At 37.3% G+C, this 27,892-nt stretch overlaps 2 protein-coding genes across 2 annotated transcripts; one reads left to right on the top strand and one right to left on the bottom strand.

The window, feature by feature from the left end:
• Nucleotides 1-59: 59 nt before the first annotated feature.
• Nucleotides 60-9,796, bottom strand: SLC25A32 (solute carrier family 25 member 32). Its single transcript, XM_087706795.1, has 7 exons — nt 9,549-9,796; nt 7,369-7,519; nt 5,384-5,469; nt 4,732-4,892; nt 4,153-4,266; nt 1,233-1,378; nt 60-406 (listed from the first exon to the last, which is right to left on the bottom strand). The coding sequence occupies exons 1-7, from the start codon at nt 9,742-9,744 to the stop codon at nt 292-294; spliced, it is 969 nt and encodes a 322-aa protein (XP_087562921.1). The 5' UTR covers nt 9,745-9,796; the 3' UTR covers nt 60-291.
• A 137-nt stretch (nt 9,797-9,933) lies between these two features.
• On the top strand, nt 9,934-27,887 carry DCAF13 (DDB1 and CUL4 associated factor 13). Its single transcript, XM_014052388.2, has 11 exons — nt 9,934-10,198; nt 11,444-11,643; nt 12,767-12,874; nt 14,369-14,458; nt 15,059-15,214; nt 16,473-16,550; nt 17,974-18,056; nt 20,417-20,581; nt 23,781-23,916; nt 25,782-25,945; nt 26,923-27,887. Exons 1-11 carry the CDS (start codon nt 10,129-10,131, stop codon nt 27,008-27,010), a joined length of 1,338 nt encoding a protein of 445 aa, XP_013907863.2. The 5' UTR covers nt 9,934-10,128; the 3' UTR covers nt 27,011-27,887.
• The last annotated feature ends 5 nt before the right edge of the window (nt 27,888-27,892 follow it).

Genomic DNA, 27,892 nt, shown 5'->3' with positions numbered 1-27,892 from the left:
TTTTTAAAATTAATATTAAGCCTTGTTAACTAAGGAGTAAAAGGAAAATACACTGAGGATGATAATGTGAACAATTTATTTTGAGATTCTTACAGAGATCAATATACAATATATCTTAAACATACCAACTTGCGAGTGACCTTGGTCCATTTTAAAGGTATTACAAATGAAACTAACAAATATGAATCCAGAAAAAAAAATCTATGCCAGACAAGTGTTGGCATTCCTGCTTCACTGAAAAAGTGCTGAACAATATATGGAGCCAATATCCAATCTTCATTTATTATTAAGTCAAAGTAAAAAATAAGATACTTTTTCATATACTACAAAGGTGATACAACATGCAGGAGTGACTCGTATTACGTTGGGCAAAATTCCTTTATAAAATCCACGAACTCCTTCTTTCCTGTGGAAAAGTAGAAGAGATTTCTGTAAAACTTCCAATTGGTTTATAACAAACTCAAATGTTACTTTTATACTGTTCGTACTGTATTCCTGGATTATTGTCAATTTATCTATTGCAGAAAACCGGACTGTGAATGTAATTAGCATTTAGCACTAGCACTTTATGTACTGCTTCATAATGTTTTATAGCTCCCTTTAAGCGGTTTACAGAGGCAGCACATTGCCCAACAATCTGGGCCATTTTATCGACCTCAGAAGGATGGAATCCTGAGTCAACCTTGAGCTGGTAAGAATCAAACTGCTGGCAGTTGGCAGAATTGGCCTGCAATTCTGCATTCTAATCACTGCACCACCTTGGCTCATTACTAATTCTTTATAGGAATTTTATATTTCCAAATATAGAAATGTTAAATCGTAATTCCTAGATAAATTCTGATTTTAGGAAGGTACAAATAAACATGTACTGATATCTCAGTCAAAGGTTTTTGCACATATTTGGATGGTGACTGTATTGCTAGATCCCCATGTAAAAACTCTTTCCGTGTTCATAGGCTTATATTCTAAACGCTATAACACAGAAGGAAAATAAGTGGGGAAGAGAGCAAAACAAGGTCACATATTTGGCTTTCCTGCTTTCCCTCTGCTGAAACCTGAAAAAATCTTCTCACCCTGGTTCATAGTTCTAAGGGGAATGTTCACAGCTCTCTGCTTTAATTCCAATGCAGAAATCTCCACATTTCCCTCTGAAATAAATATTTAATAATCTTGAAAAAATGAAGGGGAGGATTAAAAAAAAAATCTTAATAGGTTTTCATTCCCAGGCCTACCTCCATGTTCTACCGATGACATCAAGTACTCCAGAGTATCTGTTGTGCTGATCCTGGAGACGTGCCCTCACAACCTGATACGGGTATGTTGCTGTGACTGCAAATATTTTGGATAATGCTGCCATGGTAATATATTCTAAAGTGTTCTAAAAATGGAAAGGGACCAATATTAGTTTTCTGGAGCGAGGGACAGGAGGCTCCAGTGGATGGTATTGACACACCCATTTGGCCACGAGACTGGGATGAAGCTGAAGACACGCCTCTGTGCTCCACTCTTTCTTCTCCACTTCATCTCAGTCTGGCTAAAAGACGAGACATATTTTTAACCTCTTCTGAGATTTCTATCTCTACTGGAACCTCCTTGCCTCTGCAGCCATCATAGCTAACTCTCTGCTCTAGCTTGTAAGTAGCTCTATGTAGTTTTCCTTTCTAACCACCAGAGAGTGTTACTGTGTATCCTTGGGATCGGAGAGAGTGCTGAGATCGCGGCAGCCATTTCCGGCTTTGCCAAGCACATAGTGCCAATCCCTGGGGGTTCTATGCGATCGGGAGGCTAGAGGCTAGGGATTCCCAGGCCCCCATAGAGGACATTTGCAGAGTGGCTACATGGGCATCCCCATCGCCGTTTATCCGACATTACAGGTTAGACGCGTTCACATCGGCTGATGCAGCGTTTGGGCGCAGGGTGCTACAGCAGGTTATTGCAGAGCATGAGTTCCCCGCCAATGGGACTTAACATTGGTAGGTCCCATCCTCTGGAGCCTCCTGTCCCTCGCTCCGGAAAATGGCAGTTTGTCTTACCTGAACTGCTATTTTCGGGGCTGGGACAGGAGGCTCCAGTTCCCGCCCTAGTTAGTATGATAGCTGGGGTGGTGGGACTTCTCCTTTGTGCCTTGTTTTCAGCTCTGAGGGGAGCTCACTTCGATGAAGTGGAGAAGAAAGGGTGGAGCACAGAGGCGTGTCTTCAGCTTCATCCCAGTCTCATGGCCAAATGGGCGTGTCAATACCATCCACTGGAGCCTTCTGTCCCAGCTCCAAAAATAGCAGTTCAGGTAAGACCACCTGCCATTCTCAACTCTTTTGCAAAATTAAAGAAATGTACCATTTTTAATTCAGCAGTGTATTCTTTTTTTCAGTCTATGCAAATGTTGCTCCAAAGTTATGTTGATAGTTTACACAGCTGTGCAAAGCCATTGCAGAAATGCGTCACAAAAGACTGATGGGGGTGAGGCACCCTTACTCAAGCTTGAGGTAACTGTACCCTCTGGAAAGCTTACTGCAATTTCTCTTTCCCAAATTGCCAGTGCATGTGGTCTTTTAGGTATTTGTTTGACCATACCGAAATTAAAAAATGGAGAAAAACACCACATGTATCTGCAATAGCTCATGTTGAAATACAACACTAAACTCCTGGCTAAGTCAAGTAATGTTGGTAACTTTCCACATTATTTTGATAGATAGTTCAAAAATTGTGAGGTATACATATCAATCTAACACAATAATCCAAGGCAGCACCACTTTTCCATTATAACATAATACACTTTTTTTTAACCATGCTCCATGATGGGTAAATCCACTGTTCTTCATAACATTATACCTTCAAAATATGCTTTTCTGCCTTTCATGACAAATGCAGCAAAATCTTAATGGAAAAAGAACGAGGCTCCTGTCATGGCATCAGTTGGTATATCCAGCAACAAACAAGAAAGTCAAGATGGGTAAAAATCCACCATCGTATGCAAGAGTAATTTAAATAAAATTTAGGAAGCTGTCCTTTAAAACGTTAATCATTTACTAGCCCACTTTCTTTTCTAATCCCATGAATCTGATCTACTACAAGTTGGGCATTCCTTATGCAAGACTAGTGTAAGCCTGCAATGCCTACATACCAAATCAGGCAAGGACAGATACACCTGACACCAATATTTCCTGACCTGGTTATATGTGCATGTCAGGTACAGCAGAACGAAGGTCTTGGAGCTTTCCTTCTTCATATGGGCAAGCCCCAAACAAGAGCCACAGTAATGAGAATTCCCCCCTTTTAAAAATATTTACATGGGATCATTGTAAGTATCTGTCGAATGTTGAGGCAAACACTTAAACAGTGTTTGTTTTTTTCCATTTTTGGTATAAAAATATGGTCTATTATTCTCAGAGATTCTCCATAGACATTTAGATTCTCAGAACTGAGGAAGCTTGGACAACACACAAAATGTGTCTTCATGGAAAACCAAAGAAAGTCCAGTTGCCTTTTGAAAAAAGCACCTTTGGGATGATATTTTTTACTATTTATTGTAATATTAATCTGAAATAAAGAGTTTGAAATGTTTACCTTTACAAATAAACAAACAACCGATGGAGCCCTGCTTCTTACAAATTCGTACATATACATTAAATGTATAAGAAGTACATAAAATTTACTCCAGTTAACCAGGTAATTGAAAACTTACCAAACTGTTGTACCATGTCAAATAAATAATTAAGTCATACTATATCATTATCCTATAACAAAGTTGAACTGCCACTTTTATGTCTAATATATCCTTCAATTCTTGAGACACACACCAAATTATTGCAGTATCAAATTAAACATGAAAAAATTGAGTTCTATAGAACATCTTAATGAACAAGAAAATGTACATGAAGTATACATATATTATACATGTATTGTATAGTATACATATATTGAATCAGCTGTGTACACACACACACACACACACACACACACACACACACACACACACAACACACACACAGTGATGACCTGAGAAAGCCTTCCAATTAACCACTTCATGTTTCTGGAAGATGTGTTTGACTTAAACATTTCAAGTTATGATGCTTTGTGATATATCCTTTGAATGTGTTGCACAGTCCTAACATTTTATTTTATGTAAAGCCTCTAACTTATAATTTATCTTACCAGTGTCATATGTGATGGTCTATTTTTATATTTATTATATCGGGATTTAAAATCTTCATACGCCATAAACTGAAGGGCCCCATGTGAAGTTCCAAACAAACCAGGTACAAATCCCTGAAATAGTTAAATGTAAAAAAAAAAAAAAAGTAAAAATCATCCATCTGATCATATCAATTGTAGAGTTATAAGTTTAAAATCCAGCATTGCCAATACATATACAGTGATGGAATGGTCAAAATTATACTTTGTACAGAAAAGATTCAATCTGCTTTATGAATTCTATAAAGACCATACTGATTTAAGCACCAGTTTATCCTAGTCATTTTCTAAATTTAAATTTCAACCTATCTTTAATTAACATTTAATTTCAATCTTTCAATTATGTGCATTCTACAATTATTAATATTTTAAATAAAATAAAATAAACTCTTTATTGCAATTTAGATATTTCAAATATACATGAACAAGAACTGAAGTTTAGCAACAAATCTTTTGCACCGAAACTTATGCAATAACTGTTCAGGATATTTAATAATAAAATACTAATACTAGAACTCTTGACCAGACTAATTAATTTACCTTATATAGCCCACGTATACCTTCATGCCTGTATATTTTAATAAGAGCATCAAACATTCCTTTGTACTCCCTCTTTGACAGGTCAGCGCCAGCTTCATATTGTAACACAAGCCGAGTCTTGGTTACCCATATTGGGTTTGTAATACACAAAGTGATCACGCCTATCAAATATAATTTGAAAATCCTATCAATGCTAGCATCTTAGTATTATAGAGCACTTCAAACATAATTTGAAAATTTCTGATCTGTGTATCACATGGAATTTATGCATTCAATTTCCAAAAAGCTCAGTATCTATACTTGTGTAGCAAATATTTACCAAATAGTTTTAGAGAACTACAATTATAATCCTAAATCAACTTTCTTGGAAGGAAAATCCATTTGATACATGGATTTCAGCATAACTTGTATTGTAAAACTGGGAATACATATGTGGTATCTTTGTATTGTGTTCAGGATGTATGGATAAGAATTTCTTAAAAAGTGTCAGAGAAAATCATTTTTAAAGATCTAATACTCAGCAAGTTGAGCATTTGTACTTTCAATAGGACAAAAATATATTTTTAGATGTTCAAAATTGTTTTCTGAACTAAACATAACTCAACAAAGTATGGCATATAATATTGCTACAAATAGCTCATATGTTTCTTACCAGCTTCAGCTGCTGACACTAGATGTTCAATTGCTTCAAGGTTTTTCATCTTATTCTCTGTCTTGTAGGCTTTAATAGCATTGTAGCTGAATAATCAAATATGAAGATTAGCAAATCCAGATTACTTGTTATATAATCATTAAAATAACCTGTTTAAGTAAAGTTGAGGCATATTAAAATACCAGTATATTATGGGAATATCACAAAACACCATGCAGACTTTTGAGTTTTTAAGAACTCTTTATCTACTTGCCTATGCAAGTCTGGATTTGTACAGATGTTAACTCACTTGCAGAGCTTAATTGGCTGCCAATTTAATTCTGGATCTAATTCAAGGTGCTGGTTATCACCTTTGAAGCCTTATGTTGCTTGGAGTCATGTATCTGAAGGGCTGTCCTTTCCCAATACATCTATTTGACCCACCAGATTGGGAAGACAGGGTATGTTATGGGTCCCTTCTATCAAGAATGTCTACTTACTAGGGCTAAAAAAAGAATGTCATCCCTGCAGAGAAGCCATCGTTCATCTGTCCCCCCCCCCCCCCGATACTGTTTCAAAAGGGCTTTGTCAGTGGACCTGGAGATCCCAGATTGATATGGAGCCCATCGTGGATGTTGCTGTCAGGGGAAGGGGGGGAGGAGGAGTTTGCTAATTGGGAATTTATTCTTGTAGGCTGTCCAAGTCACCAGCTATTGAATTTAATGCAAAATCTAGTAAGATTGCTGATTAGCAATTTGGGGAATGACTGTTTGCATGCCATTGTATGATCCCAGGTTTGTGTATATTGTTCTTATAGGAATGGAATTTAGAATATAAACTCATCAAATATAGTCTTGAATGAAATAGCCATTTCAGACATGCCTGGTTAATATGAATAGCTTTCTTAAACTGACCCTATGCCCTTTGATAAAAAAGCTTTTCATATTTTGTTCGATGGATGATAAGATATGGCCTGCTCTCACTTAAATGGGATTCTCAATATATTTGTGCCAAAGTAGGCGGTTTGGAAATGGTATTGAAAGTGACAATCCAAAGCCCAACAGATGATATTTGACAATCTTTAATTATATTCAGTGGCCAATAAATGGGAAGGCAGTTTACACAAGTGATGCTTCTCTTCCCTTCTTCCCTGTTGAAGCTCCTGGTATAAACTATAAACATTTCCAGGTGATCAAGACATAAGCCTAAAAGCAGTGCTGTGTTATATAAAAAATAGGAGCTGTGCAATGTTTCAGATTTGGTTCTAAAAAATGTTTTGGAGAGAACACGGATGCAAACGTAGCACTGTTTTCAACTCTAAAATGCAGCTTTATATTTTCCTAGAAAAACATTTTAAAGAGTTGCAGAGAGGTACCATGTTAGTACTCCCAAAGCATCTTTTGGGGAGCTCAGTCCAAAATGATACATAACTCTGATAGATGTGATGCAAAGAGAGAAATTATCTGAAATCATGGACAGGAGCTTGCAACATCCCTTGCTACCTGCTTCTGCTCTCCCGTGCAGTCTTGTATGATAGAACCAATAATCTTAGATAAGACTCCAAATCTCCAGAGAAGACCTTGGGGAGTACATGAGGCTATGGGGAGGAGGAAAGGAAAAGAAAAACCAGTTGCACAAGTTACCTTTCAACCACTGGACAATGATTTCTGACAGCTACATTAGTGAGAGAAATTTAAAAGCCCCAATTGTATGAAAATGAATGATCTAGGGTAGTGTTACCAAGATTGAGAAATACTGGTCTAGTATTATTGAAGTTCATAGTAGTAAATTAAGCTTTTTATATTGTCTGGGAAAGAATAATCCGAAGGAACAGTAGTGAGACCAAGTATCGGCTACTGACAAGTATTAGATTAATGCTGTAAAATCTTCTAATTAAAGCTTAGAATAGATGATGAAGTTAACATATTTAATCTGCTGTGGGGGAAGTGAAAAAAAACAAACTATTTTGGGATTAACTGGGAGACATTTAAAGAGCTTCAACTTACAAGAAAAAATACAGACCCCAAGAGGCACCCGCACCCCAAACATTTGGAATCACTCCTTGGTACAGACCACGTAATCCTTCTTGTTTCCAGACGGTTGACAAACAATGCAAGATACCATTGTATTTTGGTCTCAGCTCCAAGCCATCACTCACTATACAAAAAAATTGGAAATCATTTTGAAAACTGTATGTTCTTGAATCAATGTGAGTCTCTCTAAGACACCGGTGTCAAACTCACGGTCCGCAGACCAGATGCGTCACGTGCTGACACCCCCCCACTGGTTTGTTGAAAGGGGAAAAAATCCCGATACATCACATGATGATGCAAGTTTGACACCCCTGTTTTAAGACAACCACAGTATGTTTTTCCCCCTCCCAGTGAGAACAAAACTCCAATTTTATGCATTATGTCTCCAGAAGTTACACTAACAACAACTCATCCTGATTCCCTAATAGTTAATAGTGTCCACAGCATCTCTAAATTCATTTAACAGAAACATCCAGGTCATAAAGAACTTGTGGAACAGCATTTTTATGCAGAAAATAGCTGCCTAGTGTGCTAAAATAATAAGACTGAATGAATCAAAGATCAGATTCAGTATTTGGTGACATACATAGCAATAGCATTTAGACTTCTATACCACTTCACAGTGCTTTACAGCTCTCTCTAAGCAGTTTACAGAGTCAGCATATTGCCCACAACAATTTGGGTCCCTGTTTTACCCACCTTGGAAGTATGGAAGGCTGAGTCAGCTTTGAGCCTTGTGAGATTTGAACTGCCAAATTGCAGGCAGCAGAAGTAACCTGCAGTACTGCACTCTAACCACTACGCCACCAAGGCTCACACATACATTAATGGAGAAGATAGGAGTACAATCAGGCAGTGACTACCTGTCATATCAAAGTCCTGTCAATTTCTAGTGAAGAGGATGCATAGTGTGAGTAGTTCTTTCCTTTATATGTTGTCCTTCCAAGTACTGGTAGTCCTCATCTTACAACATTCAAAGTTACAACGGCATTGAAAAAAGTGACTTATGACCATTTTTCACACTTAAGACCATTGCAGAATACTAATTGTCATGTGATTTATATTGGGATGCTTAACAACTGGTTCATATTTATGACAGTTGCAGTATCACAGGGTCACGCGATCACATTTCGCAACCTTCTGACTAGCAAAGTCAATGGGGAAGACAGATTCACTTAGCAACCATGTTAAATTAATTGCAGGGATTCACTTAACTGTGACAAGAAAGGTCGTAAAAAAGGGCAAAACTTAACACATTTCTCATTTAGCAACATACATTTTGAGCTCAATTGTGGTCCTAAGTAGAGGACTACTGTAGTATCGTGGAAGCCTCAGCTTGCCAATTTGGAATTTGCACAGGGAAGACGTTTGAATGAAAGGCAGTCCCTTTCAAGAATTAACTTTGATGGGGGAAATTTCTGGAAATAAATCTACGTCAAAATAGCGGCAGAAATACACCCAAAGGAGCACAAGTTAATTCTTATTTTTAAAAAAAGTCAAAAATAGGGCTGTGAAAATTTCTACAGACCCCTCACATTCTGGACATAAATTGTTTCAACTTCTACCCTCAAAACGATGCTATAGGGCACGACACACAACAGCTAGACACAAGGAAAGCCCCCCCTCCCCAAATGCCATCACTCTGCTTAACGACTAATTCCCACAACATTGTCAAATAATTTACTAAGATTGTATTTCTATTATTCTCTTCCTTCCTAGTATCTAACTCTTCCCACTTATGACTATAACCATGTTGCTTGTATCTTTCAATTTATATTGTTTTTATTTGTTTCCTACTACGATTTGATAGCTTATTAGTAACCTTGACTATCACTAAGTGTTGTATCTTTTATTCTTGATGAATATATTTTAGTCTCCTGTACACTGAGATCATAGGAGCCAAAGACAAATTCCTTGTGTGTCCAATCACACTTTGTCAATAAAAATTCAATTCAATTTTCGATTCTCTATTCTATTCTCTATTTTCTCTTCTCTTCTCTATGTTTCTTTTATATCCCACCTGACCAATAATAATCACACTTGGCCAATAAAGAACTCAATTCAATCCAATCCAATTTTCTATTCTACCTTCTCTTCTCTATTTAACGCCCGCTCCTTTGGCGGCGGGAGGGGAAGAAGAGAAGGGAGCTCACCTGCGAAGCGGATCTTGACCAAATCCAGCGGGTGAAGGACCAGCGTGGAGGCAACGCCGCCGCTCACCCCGGCCAACAGGTTCTCGTAGCGCACGTGCCTGAAAAAGGACTTTGCTGCCGGGGCCGAAGTAGCCGAGGGGGAAGCAGCAGCGCCCGCCAGCTTACTCGGGACGCCTGGAACGGCGGCGGAATTCATGAAACGGAAAGAAGCAAAGGCAGCCGAGGAGGACGGAGGAAAACAAAAAAAGACCCCGTAGACACTAGATTTCCCTTTGACCTCCCCGCCGCTTCCTTGTTATAGGCAGCCACCGACAGTCGCTCAGGGCTGATTCTCCAATCACCCGGCAGCATTCACAGCCGGGCCCTCCACGAGGGCGGGACTAGGAGTCACGTGAGCGGCCGCGGCGGCCGGCTTCTTCTCGCCTTCCGACAGAACTCCTTTTGCTTAAAGTTTCTCCCGGGCCTCGTCGTGGGATAGCGCCTCAAACCGGAAGTCCTTCCGGGAGAGATTCTCCTCTTCCACACGTGGTGGTGGTGGGGTCTTCAGAAGGCGGATTGACTTCCCCCGCGACGGCGGAAAATGAGGGTGAAGGTTCTGAGCAGGAACCCGGACGACTATGTGCGCGAAACCAAGCAGGACCTTCAGCGCGGTAAGCGCGAAAAGAGGAAGGGGGGGGGGGGAAGAGAGGAAGAGGAAGGGGGGGCGGTCGTTCCCTAGGAAACCGGCCTCACTCCAAGCAGCCGAGTGTGTGTGTCGGGGGGAGGGCGCTACTAAATGGCTACAGTTTAATCGGAATTATGAAGGGACCCGTTGCTTTCGTTACGAATTTTCTCGCCTGGCCCAGTTCTCGTCAGGCTGAGGAAGATTCCCCCCCCCGGAGAATTAGCAGGTTGGATTTAGCCTTCCGCCTGAGCCCTGAGTTTGTCGCTGGGACTCAGGCCTCTCCAACCTTGGCCACTTTTAAGACTTGTGGAGCAAAGCTGACTGAAGAATTCTGGGACTTAAAGTCCACAAAGTCTTAAAGTGGCCAAGATTGGTGACCCCTGCTCTAGATCCCCTTTTTAGATATGAGGTGCCATCCATGGAGTTCAGTTCTTGGAGGTGGGGTGGGCTGTAATTAGGATTTGAAAGATGGTGTATGTAAATTGATCGTAGTGGTTAAGGTATAAGGCTAGGGCTACAGGTGGCACAAAAAGCCCTCTCTGCGGGCACGTGAGCCGTCGTCCCAGCTCAGCTCCATCGCGCATGTGTGCGCACCTCTCCACCGGCCACCTGATTTTTGGGTGTCTGCTGCGCATGCCGGAGATGCACGGGTGTGTGTGCACCTTTGGTCCCGCGAGGCCTACTAGATCTGAAATGGGGTGGGGGTATGCGGTGCATCCCCTTCACCCACAGCCTGTTTTTGCACCCAAGAGGCTGCAGGGAGGCCTAAAAAGGGGCATGGGTGTGTGTGTGCATGCATGCATAGGGGTCAGGGTGAGCGCAAGGGGATCACATGTGTAGGGGGTGGGTGCATGGTGGTGGTGGTGCATGCACACGTGCTTTTGGCACGCAGCGATAAACAGGTTAGCCATTACTGGGCTAGGGTGTGGGAATTCTGGTGCTGCTTCAAGTACAAAGCCAGCTGGGTGACTTTTAGCCAATCACCTTCTCTCAGCCCTAAAAAGGAGGCAGTGCCAAACCACTTCTGAAAAAGCAAAAACCTTGCCTACAAAACCTGTCCAGGCAGTCTTCATAAACCGGACTCCAAAGAATATATGCACACATTAAAACATTGAGAAATTAATTGTAAATCTAAGATGGGGAAAAATTATTTCCCAGAATCATCTTGGGGAAGAGACAATCTTCATGGATGGCAATATGTTTATATATGTGTTATTTGCTTTCTTTCCAGTTCCACGAAATTACGATCCTGCGTTACATCCATTTGAAATTCCACGGGAATACACAAGGGCACTAAATGCAACTAAATTAGATCGCATATTTGCGAAACCTTTCCTTGCATCGTTAGATGGTCATCGAGATGGAGTTAATTGCATGGCTAAACATCCAGAGAGCTTGTCTACAGTTCTGTCTGGAGCATGTGATGGAGAGGTAAATATTACTTTAAGATGACTAAGCATATGTTTTCTTAGAGATTGTTAAGTGTAATTCTGAAAACTTTTCATGGATTTTGCTAACTGTTCTCCTGTGGCATAGACCCATGATGTCGAACCTATGGTATGTGTGCCAGATATGGCACACACAGCCCTCTCTGTGGGCACACGTGCTGTTGGCAGCTGCTCTCTTTCAGGTTCCAGTGCTCTGGCAGATGCTTCAGTTTCAGCACTCGGTGCCGAAAAGGTTAGCCATCACTGGCATAGACTATAGACTTGCTTTAAAACAGTAGTTCTCAACCTTCCCAATGCCGTGACCCTTTAATACAGTTCCTCATGTTGTGGTGACCCCTAATCATAAAATTGGTGTCTCGGTTCCTAAGTCCATCGAAAATACGTGTTTTCTGATGGACTTAGGCGACCCCTGTGAAAGGGTCGTTTAACCCCCCAAAGGGGTCCCAACCCACAGGTTGAGAACCACTGCTTTAAAACCTTATGGATACCTCAACAAATCAGGAGTCTGTAACTTATGGCTGCCACTACTTTTGTTCTTGTTTTCTCACTAATGTTGTTCTTTCTTAAAATATAAGTGATTGAAGAAATACAGCAGGAAATGTGTGATCTCTAGAAATAATATAAGGGATTTGATAGCTAATTTTATTTAGTTTTCTAGCCAACATGGGAAGCGTATAGAGATTAAAGGCAATATTATCTGAACAGTTCCCATGTCTTTCTCTGCTTATACCCCAAAAGATGTACAAATGTTTACTTCTGAATTGGATTTGCTTCTATTTTGACTGTTGGAAATAAGACATCAACTGTTGGAAAATGATCAAGTTTCAGCCTTGCATCAATTTAAAGTCTTATTATGAAATGTATGGAAAAATTAAACTGTCAAATGAAAGCCTGTCAATTTAACCATTACAAAAATTTCCTGATACTCTTCAGCTTTGTTTGTTTTAAATTTTTGCTCAACTCTCAGAATGATAGCTTGCTTCTGTTGTAACATGCTGGTATATATTTAAATATTTCCTATTTCTAAATTCATATGAAGATGAACAGTTGTATATTTATACTTCATTATGAATTATTATGATATAAACATGTTGTTGATTTATAAGGTTAGAATCTGGAACCTGATGAAGCGTGTATGCACCCGTACATTGCAAGCACATGAGGGCTTTGTAAGAGGAATGTGTACCCGTTTTTGTGGCACCTCTTTCTTCACTGTGAGTAATTTTGAAAATTAAGGAATGATATTTAATGCTTATTGTTGCCTTTTGCTACTATATGTGCTGCATTTGTTTAGCTTATAGTTTATACATTGTAGCACTTTTAGTCTACAATTCTTGTTTCTTATTATAGTTTATTTTTTTGTGACAATATTTCACTTTGAATATAAACTCTTCTTCCTGGAAGTATAAAGCAAATTGTGAGATAAACTTACCCTTTTGTGGCAGAACCTGTTCATTTTTTTGAAGTCCCCAAACTAACAAAAAACAGCTAGATTTCTCTTTGAAGATAATAGGCAGCTGGAATGGAAAGGTAAATGTGATTTAAACATTTAGTAAATTGTGCAATTGTTAGTTTTGCTTCACTCTAACAATTTAGTAATTATATCCTGGTGGCCCTGCAGTATATGCTTCACTGTAGATAATAGAATTTCTGTTTGGTGGGAATATGAATTTATTTATGATTATTTTAATAAAGTACTATATTAGTCCATTTGGGTTTTTTTATATTAACTGTGCTGCTTGATTCAGTGTATTTTCACATAGAATATATACTACTTTCTTTAGATCTTTCTGATAAAAGTAAATGTCTTGACATATCAATTGCATTGATACAATTCACTACACTGTGTCAGATATTCAGTGAAATGTGTTGAATGGATGTTGCTTATTTTTCTTTAAATTCTGTTTTATAAAAATACCAAGATTATGGAATAAACATAAAATGGAATAAGAGAATATTTCTTCAAGTTTGAAAACAATATGAAAAATTGGCACTGTATTTACTTGATAGGTTGAATTTCTTATATATAATTCAAAGATTAATATTTTCATTTACATAATACTTTCAACCTAAAAAGGAAAGGGTTGCTTCTAAAGCCATTACTAAGCATGTGATAGGCTTTGGATCAAGGTGGATTTGATTTAAATCAAGTCCATTTAAATCACAGCTAAAAAGGCTTGATTTAAATCAACACGATTTAAACTATAAATTTTTAAAAGCAACTGTCATCTCTGTCCCACAGCGGCTCCTCCTCTGACCCTCTGCTGACTCACCAACAGTCCCATTCACTTGAATGGGATGACTGGTGATGTGGCAGTACATAGCAAGGTGAGGGACATGGCAGACAGCAGTTGAGTGGACGCCTGCTAACAGGCCCTGACATGATGGATCTGAAATGACAGGTGCTCTTTAAATGCAAGGACTCATTCTTGCTGGTAGTTAGAATCTATAATATTACTATTTGCAAACAAAATGAAGGTTTCCTACTTCCTTGCAGAGCTTTGAATCATTGAATTAGTTTACCAAATACAAATATTGCAGAGTATTATCGTGCTAGATAATTAAGCTTCATTTCATGCTGAATAAATTAAATTATTAATGTATCTTAAACAGAAAACTATCTTTAGGTAGATTTTTACTCCAAAAAGATTTTATTAAAATAAATTTGTTAAAAATAAAAGTAATATTTTGTTTTTCCAAATCTTTAGGTGGGTGATGATAAAACAGTCAAGCACTGGAAAATGGAGGCACCAGCTTATGGGGAAGCAGAAGAACCAATAAATACCATTCTTGGAAAGGTACTAATTATTAATTATTATTATTTTCTTGAATTTGTTTTGCAATGTACAAAATTAAAACTCTGATTTTTTTTCTGTAACTGGTTTTTTATTTCCTTTAACAGAAATGAAATAGATTGGTTTAATATGCAGTTGTAAAACTTTCTGGAAGTTTGATTAAGAGAAGAGCCATTGTTTAGCTATGATTTAACTATTAATTGTAGTAGCAGCTATTAAAAACAACAGTAGCTGCTCATTTGGGATTTGTTTTTAACTTGCTGTAGGTTTGATGAATTATAATCTTTTGTTATTAGCCACGTTAGCTAGAATTGATGGGCATTGACGTTTGTTGTCTGGAAGGCATAGGTTATGCACACAAATGAATTATTCTAATATCACATTCACTAAAATGCCATAAATCTAAATTATTTGTGCAATACTATGTACTGGTAGTATAATGTATATAATTTAAAAATCTTTCAAGGAGGCTTAATATTTATACAGTTAACACAACAGATCCTTCACAAAAAAGATGTCTTTGCTTAGACTGTTACTAATTGACCTAAAATCTTTGACTATTATAACCAGTAGTTGGTTATGTTTTTTTTTTATATTTTCAAGACAGTGTACACTGGAATTGATCATCATTGGAAGAAACCTATATTTGCTACTTGTGGTCATCAGGTTGATATCTGGGATGAACAGAGAACTAGTCCTATATGTTCTTTGACTTGGGGAGTCGATAGCATAAACAGTGTTAAATTCAATCCAATTGAGGTAATAATTTCATTAGTTTATATATGATGCTAAAATTATTTTCACTAAATAATACTAGGAACATGGATATGGCCATAAACCACATGGAGTTGATGTCTGCCATAGGAATTAGAGGTAAACCTTCATAAATAAAGCTGAAGGAGAATGACGAATTGCAAATGATTAGATAAATTCATTTGAATAAAAGAGTCTTCAATTGAACAGTTCTTTAAGACCATTATTCAGCAAATGTGGTTTTACATTCAGCAAATGTGGCTTTACATTTTTTAAAAAAATACTGATATTTAAGGAAGGATAGAGTTTGGTTTTGCAAGAATAAATCTAATTCAGCTAAGCTGGATTAATTTTAACTCTTGGGAATCATGGATAGCAAACTACAGTTGGATCAAATATTAAGGTGCAAATGGGTTTTTTAAATGGTGGGAGAGTAACCTGCTGAATAGCAATAATAACAGTTTACAGAAAGAAGAGCAATACAATTAAAAGTTGGGAAATGAAGAGATCTGTACAAACCTCATGGCAAGTGAATGCTAAGACAATGAAGGGCGGTGTTTAGCAAAAAATAATCTTATGCTTGCTTACTCTACTCGTTCCGTACTTCCATGTGTAGGAATGTGTAGGGCCTACAGTTTTGTTCATGAATTATAAACTCCGGTAACAATCTGCTCCCATTCATGAGAAAGGGGAATATGTGTGCTGCCACACTGTCCTTTTCATTCCTGTCCACCTGTAGAAGGTGAATGTCTACAACAAGACAAGGGAGCAGGAGGAGCCCTAGCTTATCACTTTATCTTGAGAGCACTGAGGCTTCAAAATAATATGTGTGGATAGAGTTTCATTTGTGAATCCTGCATTTTTTTAGAATCCTGTTCTCACTGAAGTACTATTTGGGAAATATAAGAAAGCCTATCCTCTTTACCCAAGAACAGTTGAAAAATGGGTGAAGGATTATTGTTGGCAGCATGAATACTTAGAAAATGAGTTTAATCCTCCTTACTTGCTCTTTTTAAGCAACATATTTTTTTAAAGGTCAGCTGTTTTGCACACACGTCTTTGAAAGGTTTACTAATATAAGGATATTTATGCTAGTTCAAATAGGTCATTTACATATTACACCTCTTTTTGATTAATAATTTCAGCTACATTTAAGAAATTCATTTCCTAAATAATGATATTTAAACTGTCATGCAATTATAATCAAATTCTAATTCTGTCAACTTTCATATTTGACATACAATTCTTAAATAATTATTTTCAGATGAATCTTTTGGGAAGCTGTACTTCAGACAGAAATATTGTGCTGTATGATATGAGACAATCAACTGCCCTAAAGAAGGTAATAAATATGCTCTTAAAAACGTCCATTTGCAGGGATGCATATTAATTGTGCTGAATACCATTTCATTTGATATTTGGATAGATTCTGCACTTGCTAGCCATGCCACTGTACCAGCCATTTACACACCACTGCACACCCTCCTTGATCTTTACCTCACTTCCCATGCACTTCCTACCCAACAGTGAGCACATCTCCCTTGCCCCTTCCTTAAACCTCACTGCATTGTGTGCAATTCATTGTGCTTTCCTCGCATCCTTGTCATCTCCCTGAGTCTCACTGTACCTTTCTCACTTACTCCCCCTCCAGCAGCAGCCAATTACTGGGCTCCTGCTGGCTTCCACATTTGGAGTTATGCTTTACAGTCATATCACTTAGCAACAGAAATTCCAGTCCTAATTGCTATTGTAAGTTGAGGACTACCTTTAATTATTTTATTATGCTGGATTTTTTTTATCTATCTGAGTTTTATGACATACCTGGATACGGTGATGCTTTCATCAACATGAGAAATTGCATAGATTGCACAGTTCTTTAACCAGTAAAATCACATTTTCTTAATGTTTATTTATTTATTTGGTTTCTGTTCTGACCCCCTCCTCCGTCCAGTAACGAATGCCGAGACAAGCTTAACTGGAATGTACTTTAAGAGCAAGACACCAAGACCTCGGTGGCTGAAAGCCAAGCAGAACAAACAGATAAGGACCTTGGCAGCAACTCAGACAAACTCAGGCAGCAATAAACACAGATAAGGCTTGGCAGCAGTCCAGCCTGCCAAGCTCACAGTAATGTCCTCTGACATTCAATCCTGCGTTGACTTCTGCAAAGAGGGGCGTGTGCACCAGTAGCTTTTTATAGTCTGGAGAGGAGCCTAATGACCACCAGCTGAGTACAATCACCTCCTGTAATTGCGTAATTGTTCCTGATATCTAGTAGCTCTTTGATAGCGTGCATCCAGGAACAACTCACTACTGGCCTCCGGCTCACTCTCCCTTGTCTCCTCCCCACTGGTCCAAGGCTTAGGTGCCTCCTGGTGGTCAACCAGTCTCTCTGCGCCCTGCTCGGAGTCGGAACCCTGTCCAGGGTCCTCCACATCCTCCAGAGCCGACTCAGAGGTCCCCTCGCTGTCGGAGTTTGGTGGCAGCTCTAACGGCACCTGCTGGGCCACAACAGGTTTCTATCCTGCCTTTGGTCAATTCAAGGTGGCGTATTTCTAGAGCTCCTGCCTATTTTCTCTGCAACAGTAGCCCTCTATAAGGGGGTTGTGCTGAAAGAGAACAACTAACCCAGAGTAATAATTATTATATATTTATACATACATTTGTATTGTTATACAATTTATTTTTAATGTATAGTTTATTGTGATGAACAGTACATGCTTATTGATAGTTTTTCCTACTTTATAATATTTAACTTTTCTCAGGTCATTTTGGATATGAGAACAAATACACTTTGCTGGAATCCTATGGAAGCTTTCATTTTCACTGCAGCAAATGAGGATTACAAGTAAGAAATACAGATTTTGCTTGCTCTCAGTTTTGACTGCTTTAGATTCTCAGAAGGTGTGTAAAATTGATGCATTAATAAATAATATTTGTAATTTGTTCCATAAGAAATGTTTTCTTGAGAGATTGTGTTAAAAAGAGAATATAAACACAGTGCAATCTGATTGATTAGGACATTCTATTAAAATACTATGACATTTTTAACTTTAGCTGGAGTCTGAGGAACTATTTCCAATATTTTATACTCTTTGCTGAATGAAGATACTTGTTAGCAACAAATTGGTAATTTAAAAATTGATGTAATTAGAAATGCACATTGCAGTTACAAATAAAATACTGATCAGGACATTTAAATGGAAGCAGTACAAGAACAAACATCAATGGAATGGATTTACCAACTGGTGTATTTCTGACAATACCTATTTTGAGAGGATATCAAATTCATAAAAAAACTCTACTCAATAATCAGTTATTTTAAAAATAAAAAACACACTGTATCCTGATCTAGCACTTGGTCTTGGTGGAGGGGGAGCAAATACTAGCCTATATCTCTAGCTGTCAAATCTTGACTGGTAAGGGATAGTCCTTCTCAATCCTTTGAGGCCAGGTTAGGAAATAGAAGCCATCTGGAACTCTAATATTAATATTTAATATTACAATATAATAACAGGATCTTGAAACCCTGAAAGAGTCCCCCCTTCCCCCCGATTTATGTCAAGGAAAATGAAAGTGGGGCAGTCTTGAGTTTCTTCCTTAGTCTCTTTATTTACCAGCTGAACTGAGGATTTGGTAATGGCTGCTGTCCACCTTATTCAAAGCTATCTTCATAATCCTGTACAGTCTTTGCCTCAGGTGCAAATCCATTTTGTTAGTCCATTGTGGTCAAGAAAGTAATCCATTAAAAATGTATCAGATCCAAAAGTTAAAAGCAACAGTTTGAATTGAGTTTAGAAACATTCTGTAATATAACATTGGTGCAGTAGGATCATGTTAGTATCTGAATTGCCACGTTCTGTACCAGTTGAAAGTTTTGAACACTACAAGTAGCCCTTGATCTATGACTATTTGTTCAGTGACTATTTGAAGTTATGCTGGTGCTGAATGAATGGTGGTTGTGACCAGTTCTTACAGTTTTGGCCATCCCAGCAACTCCACAATACATGAGCATGATCTGGGTGTTTGCAATCTGTTCACTTATGGCTGGTGGTAAAGCACCTCCCAATTGTGGGATCACTATTCACAAGCTTCCCCACCTGCTTCCCCAGAAAGTCAGCGGGGAAGCTGGCAGGAAAGCTTACAAGTTGCTGGTGTAAGCAAGCCCTGCAGATACTTTATGTTGGCACTGTGATGGCCACTTGCACATCCCTGTATACCCTTTCCAATCCTCACTTTGTCTCCTCTGCCTTTTGTGTACCCTTCCTGACCCAAGTGATGCTAATTGCACATCCTCCTGACTCATGTAGTGCCTCTTGTGCATCCCCATATATAAGCTTTCATATGTTGCACTGCCTATTTTATATTCTAAATTCTCTGCTGTAATGAACTGTTTTTTTCTAAATTGGCTATGTATCAGGATTCCATATAAGCTGAAAGCTGAATTGTATTTGGGAAAGAGAATTGTGTCCTTTTATTTAAGTAGGCAAGCTCAAATTCACTTCAAGCTGAGATACTCCATAGGCATATTTCTTGCCAAAAAATGATTTATCTCTGTCTTCTAGAATGCATTTTTATCTTCTCAATCTAATTTTGGGATTTCCTAAAATGGGAAACTACAAGTTAATAGCTAACTAAATCCAGCCATGCTTAGCTTTTTGAGGTCAACAAAAGGCAGCTGAGTGCCACCACTTTGCTGGGTTCTATTCAAGCAGAATATGAGAAATGCTAATACAATGTCCTATCCTAATTCCAAAATATGTGGTCCTCTATCAAAGCAGATAAAATGTCTTCTATTCCTCATGTTTACTTGCATGTCAGTGACAGCTTAAGAGTATTATTTCTGAACAAATATGGGGGTTATCCCAAAATCTAGCAGAATAGTTGAATTTAAGGCAGTTTAGATTTGATCATTATTCTGTTCACTTGCTTTTAATATGGAAGTGGCAGTATTCTCAGCTTCCCAGATCATTAACCAGTCAGTCCTAAATCAAGAACATTTTCATTATAACTTAGATATATTTTCTCAAACAGATTTCAGCTATTTTTTTTAAAAAAAAGTTTTTTTGATGATGACTAGAGGCACTGTTCTGATAAGTGTCTGATATCTATAGGTACTGGGTGGTAAATCTCTACTTTACCAAAGCATTTGATCAAACAATTATAAAGTAAGTAGAAGTAATATTTACCTTTTTCTTCTTCTTGTAGCTTATATACTTTTGATATGCGGTTCCTTGGCAAGGCTTTAATGGTTCATATGGACCATGTGTCTGCAGTCCTGGATGTGGATTACTCCCCCACAGGAAAAGAATTTGTGTCTGCCAGCTTTGATAAATCTATTCGCATTTTTCCTGCAGATAAAGGTCATAGCAGGTCAGTGAATGTATTTATAATAATTACTTCTGGAGTTCCTTCTTTGCTACCAGTCTTAAATCTCTCAATTTGATTTTAATATATTGAATAGCTTGTAAAGATATAGCAATAGTTCTTAAGATTTATATACTGGTTCACAGTGCTTTACAGCCCCCTCTAAGTGGTTTATAGAGTCAACATATTGCCCCAAACAATCTGGGTCCTCATTTTACCGATTTCAGAAGGATTAAAGGGCGAGTCAACCTTGAATCAGTGAGAATTGAACTACTGGCAGCCGGCAGTCAGCAGAATTAGTCTGCAATACTGCATTCTAACCACTGCGGCACCACGATTCCTAGTTTACAATTACATTAAACTTTGACATTTTTATTGGTACATTTCAGTGTTTTGTTCTGCTTTTCATTGATACTGTTATAAAAATAGTTGGGCTAAAATGTTTTGGGGTTCAAAAATCTTCTGATTTGTTTCATGTTATCTAACACAGAGTGCACTTGCTTAGGACAGAATCCAGTAATGGAGATGAATTTGTGTTTTACTCAGGATTTTTTGTTTTTTCCCCAGCATGATTCTAACTATGCCATATAAATTGCTAGTCAAGAAAGTTAAGCTATTGTTAAGTGCAATTTAACTATTGCTAAGCGAAGGGATTTAGACTGCTGAAATGGGCACTAAGATCAATTTCATCTCTAGATGGAATAGAAAATATGGTTTGCTTATTGAAAGAGTTACATGCTGATGGATCAGCAGCACAGTTTGCACAAAGTTGTAATGGATGTAGAGATTGAATACAGATTTCTCCACAAGACTTTCAAGCTGTCATCTGTATTTTTTCCTGCTTTCGCAATTAGTGCTGTTGGCATGATTGCTGCAGCTGTGATGCAGGTTTTATGATATATGTGCTTTCTATGTGCTTAGGGCATAGGAAATCTCATAAAGAAGGCTCACGTTCATAGTGTGATTTTGCATTAATATTTTAAAATAGTTTATATCAGCTGGCTTCTAGAATCTAGATCAGAAACAACTAAATAAAAATTCGAAACATTTATGCTAATTTCTTTCTTAAAATATTTTGAGATGTCTTTTACAGTTAATTTCAGCTTGGGAACAAGTAAATCTTCTAAAGAATTCTTCAATACGCTTATCCATAACTCTCATTTGGGAAAGAGTTTCTTCTTCAAAATTTTCAAGGCTTTACTATGTTTTTGACAATATCCCTTCAAAAGCTTTGAGTCTCATAAATATGCATAACTACATAGCAAAAGCACGTTAAATTTATGGACTTAATTATATAGGTTTTTATCACAGTGCTCTTGCCCCAGATGCCAGGGCTTATTTTATGTTCCTAATTAAACTCTGAACGTGAAATTTTAGAAGTCAGAAGAAACAAGACATACTTTGTTTATTAATTTTATTAAGAGCTTTTGGTAAATGAGCCAGATGTTTGAGTGATTAAATGAAAGAATCAGCTTATTCATCCCTATGATATTCTATTACAGGTGTCCTCTATGAGTAATTTGTTTTCAAAACCTGTTATGAGAACAAAATGTTTTTTTTTAAAGAGGAATAGTTGCTTCTGTTAGATTAGTTCCATTTTTTTAAAATTTCTTATAACAGTTACATGGCTGCCTATTTTAAACCCTGAATGGCTCACAGCCCAAGTATGAACAATATAACAACGGTAATATAAAAAAAACCAGTAAAACAAACACCAAAACCTAGCATCATAACTTAACTTTCAGAAGCAGCCCACAGTATGTGCGTCCCATGCCAAACACATTCTATCTGAGTGCTTAGGAGAAAATGCTTTTCAAGTTAAAGAGTAGGGACTATTAGAATTCAGAGAGAAGGATGTTGCATTCTATTGCCAGCTGCCCCTCTTGCCTGCCCCTGCACCATGGGACACTACAAACTGGGTTCTTCTTTTGTGCCATTGTAGCCTTCTTTCAGACCAGTCTTCTTTTGCTTACTGACCAAGGCCTCCTTTCATGAGCCAGCCAGGTCCTTCTACTGCACTGGAGTTTTTGCACACCAAAGAAGTCATTTTTTAATGAAAGGACGCCCCATATTTGTGCATAGTGTGGCACATTCCCGCCTGCAGTGGATAAGAACACCACTGACCTGTGGGAGCTTTCCATGGCACCTCCCATATGCATTGGTCAGGATGGCGAGTCTAGCTGAGGGGAGGCAGGCAAAGGATGAGGAAGGTCAGCTGGGCATTTGGTGGCAGAGGCAGTGGGCTATCTGTAGGGCTTTAAATGTAATAACTAACAACTGGAAGGAAACCAGAGCCAATGCAGCTCACACAACTGGGGTGTAACATGGCAAACCTAGTGTGCAACACTGCTTGATGCTGCATCCCAGACCAATGGTAGCTTCTGGGTAGTCTTCCATGGTAACCCCATGTAGTAATTGTTGTAATCCAAATGGGAAGTGACCCAATTTGTGAATGACCATGAACATTCCTGGCCTAAAATCCATAAAGAATTCCAAACTTGGGACACTAAAAATTGTACTAAGACCATATGAAAATTGGATATTAATTTGTTACTTGAGGAAGTAATGACTATTATGAAATATATCATTTGTTTAATATTAGACTAGTTTTAAGAGGGCACCCTTGAAGTCAGACTTTTAATGGGTTGTATATATGAAAGTTGAAAATATTATGGAATGGTTATGCTCATACTAAACATTGTTGTCATAATCAATATAATTGATTATTTTCACAGAAGCCAAAACAAAAGCTGAAACGTAAGGCAAATATGGGATTGAGTTCAAAAATAGCTGCTCTTTTCCATCCTTACTTTTCTGCTCTATTAAAAACTCTTTTAATAGAAAAAAGATGGTTAATTTCTCTGAATCTCTAATTTTCTCTAAAATTATTTTATTCTATTACAAACAAAGTAATAGATTATTACCGACCCACTTGTTCATATCTATTATTTTGACTTTTTAACTTTCAGGTATTTGCCTGATAATAGAGATCAGTATAATCAGATAATTTTTAGAAATATTAGGGTTTCATGGGTCTTGGGATGAATCTGTAAAAAGTGCTTGGTTTCACAAGTGTAGTATCTTTCATATGCTACTTTTATGCTCCTACACACTTTGGAGCTGAATCCCAAAAGCTGCACAGCCCTCTAAAAATCCCATAAAATATTTCTAATAAAAATGAAAGCAAACTATTTTCTATTCTTAGGGAGATCTATCATACAAAGAGAATGCAACATGTCATCACTGTCAAATGGTCATCAGACAATAAATACATTTTGTGTGGCTCTGATGAAATGAACATTCGTTTGTGGAAAGCAAATGCTTCTGAAAAGCTGGGTGTGGTAAGTAACCACAAATTCATTGTTAGGCTTAAAGCAGATGTATTCCCTTTAGACAGGCAAAAAGCATTTGGTTGCTAACCTTAAATCTTGGTAATAACTATAATTCATTGTAATTATTTTGTCTTAAACAGAAAGTCTGTTTGGGCTAGTGGTTAAAGCACCAGGCTAGAAAACCAGGAGATTGCAAGTTTTACTCCCACCTTAAGAATGAAAGCCAGCTGAGTGACTGGGTGAAGCATAGTTTGCTATGGAATTCCATCTCATCTAAGAGTCTGCCAGTACTGTGTATTTGCTGTTACTTTAGAGTGGTTGGGGCCTTGTAGTATTCTGATTTTGTTTAGGTTGCTGACCCAATAATATAGTAATATAGACCCAACTCAGATATTTCATTTTTTAGACAAAATGATTAAAAGACAACAATAAGCTGGTTTCCTGGCTCCATATGCACCTGGATGAAACTGATTTACTGGTTCCATTGCAGTCAAGAATTTGTCCACAATATGGTAGCCTTCACTATGACTGTTTGTTTAAGAATTGTTCCAAGTTTTGATGACCTCAGAAAAGATGATTTTTGATATGCCTTTGAAGTTTTGACTGTCACAACACTCCAATTGTCACATGATCACAATTTGGGTACTTGGCAGCTGGTTCAAATTTATGATGCTTACAGCATCCTGCAGTCGTAAGACCATAAAGCACCCTTCCTGAGGCTGTCATAACTTCAAATGGCCATTAAATAACTGGTTATATATCAGGGATTACCTGTAAACAAAATCTGTTGAATTTTGGAGACTTGTGTGACATCTTAATTTATTATCTTTATAAATTGCCTAGAATGTTTATAATATTGGCAGCATAAAAATAGTGGAAATAAATAAAAGCTGGTATAAAATGTTGCAATATGAAGCGCTACCTTGCTAATTCCAAGCCCTAGTTAAAATGGGCTTGCCTGGGCTTACAAATTTGGTCACTGATTGTTTAAGAGCTCACTCTTACTCTTCTATATGCTTCATTTCATAATTAGAATGAGCAGCATCAAGCCAGACATGCTGTGAATATTTTTAAAAAGGCTAATTCCTTTGAAAGAAATAGGGTTGTGTCAGCTACCATTTTAATGTAATTGCCTTTAATTAAAATGAAAACCTTTTAATTTGGATTGTATTGACATTTTGCACAATAGAGATGATTGAAATGTACTGCTGACTAAGGAAAAGAAATGAAATACGATGGGTGGTGGAAAATGCCTCCTACAGCTAATAAAGGTTAATGTTTAGTCTGTCTCTCTAAATGAGCAGTTTTTGAAAAAGAATTACATTTCTTCTGCTTGAGAGCTAGGTTAAATCCAATTGGACTTTGAGGTATATTCTGTCTCATTCTGATGATCAAAATAAGGACTTTTTCTCATTTAACCTGGTTAAATGATCAGGGATTTATAACCAGACTTAGCAGAATGAAATAATTGCCTTTTAATTGAATTTATTGGTGTGCTTTCTATTGGAATAAAAATAATCAGAGATGTATACCTCTTAAGAGATTTTCCCAGTTAAAATCAATTTCTTTGGTTTCAGTACAAATTTAGAATGAACCTTCCTTCCTTTCCTTCTTTCCTTCTTCCCTCTCCCTCATTCCCTCCCTCCCGTGTCCAATTTAAGATTTATTTGCCAATTAATAGCCAAAGAATTTGCTATTTGCTATTCTTTGAGATCTTGCACTTCCATGACTTTCCCCAGTTATGTAGAAAGTAACTAGATTTCATGGAATATTGCACACTCATAAATCTGTTCTAGTATTGTGGAATTCATCATTGTTAAATATATATATAATATATATTTATATGTTTTAAGATTATGATTTTTTCCCTCTAGCTTACTCCCCGAGAGAGAGCTGCTATTAACTATAATCAGAAATTGAAAGAAAAATTCCAGCATCATCCCCAGATCAAGCGCATAAATCGCCATCGTCACTTACCAAAGATGATCTATAGTCAAGCCAAAGAGCTACGCATCATGAAAGAAGCTCGTCGGCGAAAGTATGTTTTATTTAATTTTTTAAAATTAAATGTATTCTATTATTCTTTCCATTTGTCTATTTACTTTTTGAATGGACTGTGGAATTCTCTAGAGAGACTTTGGAGTCTTTTCTAGTTGATTATAAGACTAATTGACAGTAACATGCTTTGATTTATTAGATGTGTTTCTAAAGTATAGGATGCTGGATTGGACAATACATTGTTTCCTTTCCGAGCTTAATTTCATAATATGTCTTTGCTGAAATAATTAGTTGGAGTATCTAAGTCAATAGGATAGAAATAATTAGCTTGGCTATGTTGAGGGAATTAGACAATGGATAATGTAGAGGAATAGGATAAGAGTCATTACTGGAATGTCCTGGAAGACCTATAGGCTATTATGAGAGACAGATTGGGATGGTCAGCACTTGTCAATGCAATCATCAGAATTGAAATCTGTTTTGATGGTGTCTGTGTAAGTATCTAAAAGCTAACAGTCTCCCAATAGAACTTCTGTTTTTCTTTAGGCTACCCAATCAGGTTCATCCTATTAATTAGAGGTGGGAAGGACAGCAAAACGGAGAATGTACTCCTTGAGCTCTTGTTCCGATACAACAGAAATTACTGCTGTTTAGATAGCAGTAGATGCCATGCCATCTTTTTTATTATCTGAATAGAATTCATCTGTTAATGTAATCATCTTTTGTACAAATGGGAGATGATCTTATCTTTGAACAAGATCTATATTAGCCCAGTGCACAGCATGTACAGGAGAATATTGACTGTATATTCCAAATTTTATTTTAATTTTAATTGAAGTGGCCCTGAAGGAGTGTCTCAAAATTTATTTCTTTTCCAGGATCATAATCCAGTACCTAATATATTAATTGTATTCCAAATATAATCTTACATTCTGATATATGAATATTGGTTATGTAGCAGTAATTTTATTTTATAAGCAATGAAATATATAAATACATTTTAATGTCTCTTTCCAGGGAACTGAACCGTCGTAAACATAGCAAGCCTGGATCTATACCACTTGTGTCAGAAAAGCAGAAACACATTATGGCTGTAGTAAAATAAACATATATAAAATTACTATGGGCATGATTTATATGTGAGATATATTTCTTTTTTACAATATATAATTAAAACTCTTGCTTTTTGATATTATGAGAATAATAAATTGAGACTGTAGTTTCTATAGTGTGGCTAATTGTGGTATCTTTATAGTATTTATTTGCTGCATTGCTTGTAAAGAGCGAGAGTGAAAGTATCTTGAAAAGTACATGCAAATACTGCATACTAGAGGAGACGGAACTAACTCAGAATGTTGCAATAGGTTTTCTAAAATGTTAAGTTGTAGTGTCTTAAAAGAATGTGAATAAAAGTATTCTTAGATTGGCAAATTTGCTTCCCAAATATTTGGATACCATTTAATTTAAAAAAACCTGCGTCAAATCCCCTTTCTATTGTAAACTACGTCTATTGTAAGTATGTATCCTAATTCAGCTATCACAAGTAGTCCCCAACTTATCACAACTGAGCCCAAAATTTCTGTTGGTAAGCAAGACATTTGTTAAGTGAATTTGACCACATTTCACAACCATTCTTGCCACAGTTGCTAAGTGAATCACTGCAGCTGTTAAGTTAGTTACATTGACTTGCTTGTCAGAAAGTTACAAAAGGTTACACATTTTTCCCCAAGACACTGCAACCATCATAAATACATGCCAGTTGCCAAACATCCGAATTTTGATCATATGATTCTGGGTATGCTGCAATAGTCATAACTGTGAAAAACAACGTAAGTCACTTTTTTCAGTGTCATTGTAATTTTGAACAGTCATTAAATGAATGGTTGTAAGTTGAGGACTATCTGTATTTTTATTTTGTGTATATGTAAATAAAACTTCATTGAATAGAAATGTATACCTTCCTATATGTAAAATGGGAATAATTATA

This window comes from Thamnophis sirtalis, unplaced genomic scaffold (genome assembly GCF_051295495.1).
Source record: "Thamnophis sirtalis isolate CommonGarterSnake01/CBP01778 unplaced genomic scaffold, rThaSir2_p1.2 scaffold_2, whole genome shotgun sequence".
NCBI classification, from domain to species: Eukaryota; Metazoa; Chordata; class Lepidosauria; order Squamata; family Natricidae; genus Thamnophis; species Thamnophis sirtalis.
Note: the sequence above shows the minus strand (reverse complement) of the source record. Positions and strands in the feature narration are given on the sequence as shown.

Coding starts and splice junctions, on each gene's coding strand:
- DCAF13 (XM_014052388.2), top strand. CDS start 10,129: ATGAGGGTGAAGGTTCTGAGCAGGAACCCGGACGACTATGTGCGCGAA. Junction 16,551..17,973: donor AATCAACTGCCCTAAAGAAG/GTAATAAATATG, acceptor AACTTTTCTCAG/GTCATTTTGGATATGAGAAC. Junction 18,057..20,416: donor GCAGCAAATGAGGATTACAA/GTAAGAAATACA, acceptor TTCTTCTTGTAG/CTTATATACTTTTGATATGC.
- SLC25A32 (XM_087706795.1), bottom strand. CDS start 9,744: ATGAATTCCGCCGCCGTTCCAGGCGTCCCGAGTAAGCTGGCGGGCGCT. Junction 7,520..9,548: donor GGTCAAGATCCGCTTCGCAG/GTGAGCTCCCTT, acceptor TTTTTTGTATAG/TGAGTGATGGCTTGGAGCTG. Junction 5,470..7,368: donor TGGGGTCTGTATTTTTTCTT/GTAAGTTGAAGC, acceptor TTGATTATTCAG/CTACAATGCTATTAAAGCCT.